Source organism: Panthera pardus, unplaced genomic scaffold (assembly GCF_024362965.1).
Source record: "Panthera pardus isolate Hobbes unplaced genomic scaffold, ASM2436296v1 HiC_scaffold_24, whole genome shotgun sequence".
NCBI classification, from domain to species: Eukaryota; Metazoa; Chordata; class Mammalia; order Carnivora; family Felidae; genus Panthera; species Panthera pardus.
In genome coordinates this window covers 65,224,444-65,234,034 of record NW_026526810.1, presented here as the reverse complement: position 1 = coordinate 65,234,034, position 9,591 = coordinate 65,224,444, and the positions used below count along the sequence as shown (strand labels likewise).

The window sequence follows — 9,591 nt, the reverse complement described above, 5'->3', positions numbered from 1 at the left end:
TTTGTGGGCATATTTTGTTGATCCCCAATGTGGAGCATCTTTTTAATGTGCTTATTGGTCATTCCTACCTCTTTTATAAAAAGCCTGCTCAAATATTTTGCCCATTTTTAAACTGGGTAATTTATCTTTTATTGAGTTTTTTTTTTTCAATGGCATGTTCGTGATTCAGTGAAGAATCTTATTGATATGTGGACACAATTACCCATAACTATGCAGTCCACAACTTCTTTGAAAAATCTGACTTTGGAACCAGTGACTTAGCAGATGTCCAAAGCAGTAAAACATCAGGATTCGGACTAGAATGAGCTGCAAAGAGAAATTCGTTTTCCCATAACCATAAATGTTGATGATTTTGTAAGTTCTGATATTATGTCAAATGATGAGGGAGGATAAGGCAAGTTGAGGTCAAAGCACAGCTGGCATGCATTCCACCTCCCACCCCCGCCCAAGGGTATTCCTGGCACTCCAGGCTGCCCAAGAACAAAGGAAAGAAAACAAAACAAATGGTTCACTGAGACCACTGGACCTGGGTTCCCATCAGTTTACAAACGTCTTAGTAAATTATAAGAAAAAGGCAATCTTATCAGTAATTTAATCCAGAAACCTGTAGACCCAGTTTCCTGGAGCCCCAACATTACCCTCCCCTCCATAGTGATGTGGGGAACAAAGGCAAGAAGAAGGAAATGGAAGGTAAAGTTAAATTTCTTGGGGCGCCTGGGTGGCTCAGTCGGTTGGGCGTCCGACTTCGGCTCAGGTCATGATCTCACGGTCTATGAGTTCGAGCCCCGCGTCAGGCTCTGTGCTGACAGCTCACAGCCTGGAGCCTGTTTCGGATTCTGTGTCTCCCTCTCTCTCTTCCCCTCCCCTGTTCACGCTCTGTCTCTCTCTGTCTCAAAAATAAATAAACGTTAAAAAAAATTTTTTTTTAAAAATAAATTTCTTTACAACTTGTGGTCCACTGAAAAATACTTGAGGCAAAAGAAGAGTAGAACATTACTCCAGGAACCCCCTACCATCCTAAAGTTAATACCTTCCTAGAGGTAAAATAACCTGAGATTGACAATAGTAGGGCTTCAGGTATCTTAGGAGTCCTCTTTAGCATATGAAAGTCCTTCTGGAGACCTCACTTTTGCCTTTACCTCCCCAACCTCCATAGTATGTATATAGCCAGTCACTCTTCACAACCCCAGTGCGGCTCTTTTTGCCCACAGGTCCTGTCCCTGTGCTTTAATAAAATCACCTTTTGGCACCAAACATGTCTTCAAGAATTCTTTCTTGGCTGTCAGCCTTGAACCTCACCCCCATCACCCCAAAACAACCAAGAACACAGGACTCCTTCTTCCCCTGTACTTCCCTCAGACAGGCTGACTGCTAACACCTCTCCTCTCCCCCGGCTTTTTGTTATAGAAGCTGCGTTGCCCGCAAGAGAAGCCACAAAGTCCACGGCAACGGTTCACCCCACTCACGGGGCAGCAAAGCTCTACCCCAGGCATGACAGACTGAGAATACTGGGCCCCTGTTGCACTCACCCCAGCTCCCTCATTGAGTGGTGCTTCCATGCTGGGAAAGGTAAGTCGGGACCAGAGGCCGCTGCTCCCACCCAGCACACTGTTCCTAAAGCAGGAACATCACTCTGAGAAACACAGGTCATGGTCCTTTCTCACAGCTCCAGAGTGGTGACAGAGAGGTTATGCGCAGGGAGAGAAGCAGCTATAAGAACAGAGCTCTCCCCTCGAGAAGACTTTATCTGGACCGTAGCATTGGGAAGTTCAAGTTTAAGGGCACTGTTGAAAACAGTGGAGATTTTGGTCATAAGAAATTAATAGAAGTCCAGTAGCTCAAGAACAGCAATAAGGTAAATCATAAACTAGGAATTTGACAGAGAAAACAGGAAAAAGCTAGGAAGCATCCTCCAGGGGTCAGAATAAGCATCAACGATAAATCTCAAAGACTACCTCTGCAAAGGGGCTTGGAGCAATGTATGCCCACTGGGGCATTGTTGAAAACAAAAGAACAATCAGCCAGCACTTAATTGAGGCTATTTGGCTAGGTGTGATACAAACAGGGGCAGAGAGCTTACCACAGATCTGGGAAAAAGTCTGTCAAGGTTATCTTGCTAAATACCACTGTTATACCAGGATGTCCGGGCACGTACCCAAGACTGTGTTTTCTTAGGACCAATTTCAGAGGCCACACACCATGGACAAAATTGGTTTAATTGAAAGAGTCGAGTCACCAAACAAATAAACAAGCAAACAACAAGAAGAAGAAGCCCTAAAAGGGATGGGGAATGAATACCCAGGGTTGCTATAATATGTGGTTACCTCCAACCATATCTAGGTCCTAATGCCTGGTATTTGAATATATGAATGAATATGACAAGAGGAACTTTGGATATATGATTAATGTAAGGATCTTGATATGAATCATCCTGGAGTATCTGAATAGGCCCTAAATATAATTACAAGTGTCTTTGTGAGAATGATTAGGAGATTTGACTCCAGAAGAGGAAGGAGATGTAGTGGTGATGAGGGAGCACAAGGCAAGCTGAGGCCAAAGTACAGGCTAACAGCACCCACCCCACCCCCTGCTGCCACCTGGTCCGAGGAATACGTGTGATATTTCTCGGACACTCCTTGCTGCCCAAGAACAGGGGAAAGGAAAGAAAGCAAATGGTTGACTGATAGAGATCACAGTCATACATGACAGGAGTCTCCTTCAGCTTATGGATAACTTAGTAAACTGCATGAAAAAGGCAATCTTATCCATAGCCTAATCTCCAGAAACCTATAGACTCCGTTTCCTGAAGCCCTAATATCACCCTCATCAAAATGTAAGGAGGTTTAAGTGTTTATGTGGGAAACAAAGGCAAATGAAAATTAAATTCCCTTACTGCCTATAGCCCACTGACAAGTCCTGAGACTGACAGAGTGACCTTCCTCTAGGAGCTCAGCTCCTGGATGATGGCACTTTGCTAGAGGCAAAAGGGAATATGGGCTTAACATGATCCTGACCGCCCCCCCCCCCGCCCCCAGGATCCTGTGAGTCTCTTTAAACACATAAAAATTCCTTTGCAAATCTCCTTTACCTTTAACTCTCAAGTGTATGTTGGCAATTATACTCCAAGCTTACGCCCCCAATATACATTTGAAGTCTCATAACTGAGGTTTAACTAAACAGTAATAAATGGTGTTTCCCTAACAACAGCTAGCCCCTCAAGGTCCTGGAAACCTTGCTTCCAAAATTCCTTAGAGACTTACACTGTCCCAAACCCCCTCCCAACCTGAAGGTATATAATCAGTCACTCCTCACAACCCCAGTGCAGCTCTTTCTGCCCATGGGTCCTGTCTCTGTGCTTTAATAAAATCACCTTTTTGCACCAAAGACGTATTCAAGAATTCTTTCTTGGCCATCGGCTCCCAACCCCACAATCACCTCAAAACCCCATGGTAGAAGCGAGAGGCTGGAATCATTCAAGAAAGGGTCATGGGCCAGGGAATCCATCTGGTCTCCAGAAGCTAGAACAGGACATGGATTCTTTCTCTTGAGCCTCTAGAAGGGCTCAACCCTGATGAGACCTTGACTAGACAGAGAAAATGATTTCAGACTTCTTGCATCCAAAACTATAAGAGGATGAATTTGTTTTGTGTTCAGTGACCAAGTTCATATATGAACATTCAGAAAGAAATTTTTTTTGTTTGCTTTGCCAGACTAGTAGTGGTGTGGTTTGAAGTAGGGGTCGGGAGCCAATGGGCAAGAAAGATCTCTTGAGACATTTTCAGTGCCAATAAATAAATAAGTAAATAAAAGGTATTTTTATTATAGCATCGGGACAGGACCTGTGGGCAGAAAGAGCTGCCCGGGGTTGTGAGGCGTGACTGAGTATATAAGATTTTCTATCCTATGGAGGGAAGGGTGATGTTAGGGCTCCAGGAAATTGAGTCTATAGGTTTCTGAAGGTTGCTTTTTTTTTTTTTCCTTATAAATCATTAACGCAGTTGCAAACATGGAAACATGTCTTGCATGGCTGTGATCTCTATCAGTTAACCATTTGCTTTTCCCCTTCCTTTGTTCTTGGGCAGCCAGGAGTGCCTGAGGAATATCACACACATCCCACCTGGGGATGGGGAGGGGTTGCAGGATGTTAGCTTGTGCTTTGCCCCCAGCTTGCCTTTTGCTCCCTCATCAGGATGGGATGCAGCCAGTTGCAATTGTCTATTAAGACACATTGGATTGAGGCAGGTTTGTACTCTTGAGACACCCAGCTAAGCTGGATCCTTCTCTAATAACATCTTTATTGGAGTGATTTTTTTTCTTTGTATTCCTTTCACTTTTTTCCCCTCTTGGAATCCCGCATATTGGGCTTAACTATTCATTTTAAGTCTGTGTTCTCATTAGCTACTCATGTTCCAAGTCAGAGTTTTAAGTCCAGAAAAAGAGATCCCAGGTTGAGAAGGGAAGATAAAGACCAAAAAGTCTCAAATCTGTAGGACCTAAAAGTGCCTGTGGTTTGAACTCCAGCGATATAGTCAGAAATATTAAGCCGTGCCAATGCCGTGTGGTGGGCTTCTGGATCTGACTGCGGCTGGAGGAGGAGCCAAGTCCTGCTGAGGGTTTGTGCACAGGCTGCAGGTGCCTGGGGAGCATTGTGACTCTGCCCCGGCGCAGAAATAAATGGCTGAGTCTGTGGTGCTGGAGGAGGAAATGTAGAGCAAGCTGCGGCGATCCTCAACCACGGTCGTAGAGCGTAATCTTCCATTCTGCTTTGTCCCGGAAGGAATGTAAAACAGGTGGATGAGGTGGCCCCCAGGATTTTGGCGAAACCACTGCACCCTGTTCACAGAGGTGGAAAAATTGCACTGCAGCGTGCAGCTGAGTCCTTCCTGGAGACTCAGGTCTGGGGGACTCTGCTTCACCATCAATCCTGTCACACCTGATGAGAAACGGAGACACGGTCACAGGCTATGGTCACTGCAACCCCTGCAAAACCTAGAAAATGCTCTCATAGATGATGAGAAGGACAGAAAGCCTGCCAGTCTTGTGAGCTCCCCCCGTCCTCCCTCAACAACACTGCAGCTGCTGAATCCTTTCAGATTCCCACCTGGAACTGTCTCAACTCACAGCAAACCTGGGTGCACAAAAGTCCCAGCACAGTGACCAGTAGCCTCTTCAGGATGCTTTGCCCTGCTGACCAGGACATTTTCACCATAAGATAGACTAAACTAAACCCTGGGGCGTGAGCGTCACCAACTGGATCTGGAAGTGTTCCTGCTTCTGCAACCAATCAGCCTCACCCAACAGACACTGTTGGGGCCCAGATGCTCTGTGACAGGAAGCCCCACCCTCTGGCCTCAACCCCCCTGAGAATGGGCTGCGTGGGGGCGCGACAGAGGGCATTATTCTGATACTTCAGGGACACTTGCTGATAATCCTGGAAGTCGTAGTGTGGGAGAGGGAAAGGGAGAGGCCCCCGGGGGAGAGAACCAGGCTTCTTCTAAGCTAATGGAGGAGCATCATAGAAAGAATTTTCATGTTCTAAAATCTGAAAAACAGGCGAGTATTCTGACAAAAAGATATTTACTCACCCATGAATTAATTATATGAGAGCCATTCCAGTCATGCCAAGTAAGAACATAAACGTTATATATTATATATTTAACGAATTCCTATTATTGGAATGTATGAAATATTTATGGCCTAGAATAACCAAGACGTGTGGTAAATATTGTTACTGGAAATGAACCTAATAAGACTGTAAATTATGAGGAAAAGATAGGACCAATTTGGACGTTATTTCTACATATTAACTTTGCGGCATAATACTTTGTTTTTCTAATTCTTGGCTGTAAAGTTTCCTGTGGTTCACACTTGCAGTTTAGTGAATCCTTTCTCTAATTTATCTTCCTCTTTTCCTTCTACCTTCCCCTCTCATTGCACCTTCTACTTCCTACTTCCTTTCTTCTTTTTTCCCTTAGCTTCTCTGTCTTCCCTCCTTTTGGTTTTCTAGTGACAGGAAAGAAACAGAAAAAATATTAAGGAAAGGGTGGTATACAACGATTTAGAAATGATTTTGGATCTGTGAACAAAAGTTCCTATTTGTCCTGATACAGAAAATTCTTAGGCAGTAAAAATGAAACAAACCAGAAAACTCTGGAATTCTTCACCTTCCATCTCTCTTTATGTGACTCTGTTTGATCTAGAAGTCTTTTCTGATAAAGGCAGATCAAGGTAATGATACAGATAAAGATTATAACAATGTAAATACAGATATATGCATCACAGCTAGAAACGTCTAGTACTTGAATCAGGGAATAAGGCAAAGCTACTAATTGAAAGGAATATTCAGTAAGAAGCATGTTTCGTACATGCTGATAATGATTTAGTTTTTCCTCACACCCAATTATTCTCCCCTCTTTACTGTCTATTACTAGCCCCCATTTTCACACTCAGACAATTTCTCCAGTCTTTCAACAGCTACTCATAACTAGGTCGCTCAGGATAGTCTTGATTTAAGAAAAGCCTATAGTACCTCCTGATGGACCAGAACCTTAAGAAAGAAACACCTTTTACTCAGCAGTAAGAGCACACATAGCTCAGCCCAGCTATCTTTGTCTGGCGCTGTACCTGTGGATTGACTTGAAGCCATAGAAGTGTCCACAGGACAGAGAATACCATGAATTGGACTATGAGTCCCCCGCCCCCCAGTGCCTTTTAATGAAAATAAATATTTTCATGTAATATAATTTTTGGTAATTGTATGAAAACAATCTAATTCTTAGCTATGAACTTATTTTTTTATTAATTTTTCTAATGTTTATTTTTGAGAGACAGAGACAGAGTGCAAGTGGGGGAGGGGCAGAGAGAGAGGGAGACAGAGAATCCGAAGCAGGCTCCAGGCTCTGAGCTGTTAGCACAGAGCCTGACGTGGGCTTGAACTCACAGACCATGAGATCATGACCAGATCTGAAGTCGGATGCTTAACCAACTGAGCCACCCAGGCGGCCCTTAGCCAGGAACTTATTAAAAAATGAGACCTTCACTGTGATTCAATACAGGTTAGCTCATATATTTAAGAGTGTTTTAGACCTGGGAAAATAAAAAATGAATTAGACACTAGATCTTCATTCAGGGAGCTTATGGTAATAGTGGGGGAGACAAACATCTTTCTAAATGTAATCAAGTCCTAGGGAATGCAGCAATTAAAACATGCCATTAATATTACCTGAACACCAAGACAGCAACAATTACTTTAAGCCTCTATTATAGGAGGCAGTTTAGTGGAAAATATGATACCGTATGCCTTCTATGCAGGTGACAAGAGTGGACAATAACAAAAGCAAAGATGGGTGATCTTTGAAATGCAACCCATTATTTTAATTTTTTTAAGTTTATTTATGTATTTAGAGAGAACGAGTGGGGGAGGGGCAGAGAGAAAGAATCCCAAGCAGGCTCCACACTGCCAGTGTAGAGCCCGATGCAGGGCTCGAACTCACGAAAACTGTGAGATCATGACCTGAGCTGAAACCAAAAGTTGGTTTTTAAGCAGGTTTAGCCGCCCAGGCACCCCAAGTGACCCATTATTTTAAATACAGAGAAGATGAGCAAGTATGTGGATGGGACCACTGATCTCACACACACACACACACACACACACACACAAATAAATGTATTAAAAATTTGGGTGTCTCTGTCACTCGGATCTGGGCACAGTCTATAACCTTAAGTAACTACTAATAGCTTTTAGGCTCAAGGAAAAGCCTTACTCACATACCTTAAGGGTTGCCTCTTAAACTGCATTTGAATATCGGAAAAATTTGTGGGCTGTGCTACTCCAGACTTTGATTTGGAATTTGGGAAGATTTAAAGGAAAGGAAAGAAAAATCAATTCACTAACCCAATCTTTCCTTTCAGATGCTATGGGTGCAATAGATTCTTGCATCATGAAATTTTATTTCCTGAAATGCTAAGTATCCATTTTCTTGCTTATCTATGTACTCACCTATGGTTCTAAAGGATATCGGCATGGTATTCATAACAGTCTTTCATGATGGTTGGAACACTGCAGGACTTAACAATACTACTTTAAAACCATATGTATTCATTCTGGACTAAACATGCTTAAAAAGCGGTGTTATTTATTTTACAACTAGATGGACTTTGAAACTAAAATTGAATGACTTTATTTTTATTAAAAAAATCCATAATTAAGCTTAACATTTTTTATATTATTTATTTATTTATTTTTGAGAGAGAGAGAGAGCACACATGGGGGGAGGGGCAGAAAGAGAGAGGGGAGACACAGAATCTGAAGCAGTTTCCAGGCTCTGAGCTGTCAGCACAGAGCCTGATGTGGGGCTCGAACCCAGGAACTGTGAGTTCATGACCAGAGCTAAAGTCAGAGAACTCAGACGCATAACCAACTGAGCCACCCAAGTGCCCCTAAGTTTAAAATTTTTAAATAAAATTTCAGTTTTAAGCACATGTTACTAAAACTGTTGATTATTCTTTTTTTTTTATATATTGCCTTTTAGCTTTAGTAGATTAAAAGGAAAATAACTTTTTGAAAGCATATGAATAAAGCTTTAGTTTGTGCCCTTGTCTCAGACTCTATAAATAACAGGAGTCCTCTGCAGATGGATTTGCAGTTTCAAGGAATAGAAAACGAAGGCCTCTATATTTTAGTGATCTGCAGACACTGAATATCTGATGAATTGTTCAAGAATATTGCAAATTTTTATCAATGGCACTGTGAGAAAAAGTGTAGGAAAAGAAAATGATTAAGGATTCACTTATTATTATTGTCCATTCAACAGGTATGAGAGAAATTGAATTAGAGAAGAGAAAAAGGGAGGCAGTAACCTGGGTGTGCTGATCAAGAAAAGCTGGTCACTCATAGAACAAAGAAGTCCAAGATTTCACATGAACTTCATCATGACCTGTGTTTGACTGAGAATGTTATCAAGGACCAGTGGATAAAAAAGGCCCTTTTCCCTTCATTTTGAATTGTCTTTCAAAGGTCACCTGACAATATCCTTAAAATGCCAGCTCTAATTAAGTCCATTCTCAAATATTTTAGTCAAAGCGCTGATGTTCTTTAAGGAAAGAAACTTCTGAGGATACTAGTAAAATAATCTGGAGATAATGCAGTTTGACACAAGCAGTTATCCTGGGTTTTCGGTAGAGTAATTCTCTGATTTGCCTTATGCCAACTCACATGGCCAACCCCGGACCATCTAAGCCCATCACTATTTCAGATGACACAAGAGCAAGTAACTTCCTCCAGCTTGTTGAAAATCAAATCCTATAGCTTCATTTCCTCTAGAAGCCTGACTCTAGAGGATAAAAATGCTGCACTTCAAAAAACAGGAGTCTTGCCTTTGCAAAATGGAAAAATAAATAAATAAAAGGAAAAATATCTAGGGGTGCCTGGGTGGCTCAGTCGGTGAAGCATCCAACTTTGGCTCAGGTTGTGATCACAGTTCGTGAATTAGAGCCCTGAATCAGTTCTGCACTGATAGCATGGAGCCTGCTTCGGATCCTTGGTCTTCCTCTCTCTCTGCCCCTCCTCTGCTTGTTCTCTCTCTCTCAAAA

At 42.4% G+C, this 9,591-nt stretch overlaps 1 gene segment (V, D, J or C); it reads right to left on the bottom strand.

The window, feature by feature from the left end:
- Window positions 1–4,369: 4,369 nt before the first annotated feature.
- LOC109255684 (T cell receptor alpha variable 22-like) lies at window positions 4,370–8,024 on the bottom strand. The segment is given in 3 exon segments: window positions 4,370–4,933; window positions 5,122–5,274; window positions 8,000–8,024. Coding segments are annotated over 3 exon segments (573 nt in total).
- Between the last annotated feature and the right edge of the window lie 1,567 nt (window positions 8,025–9,591).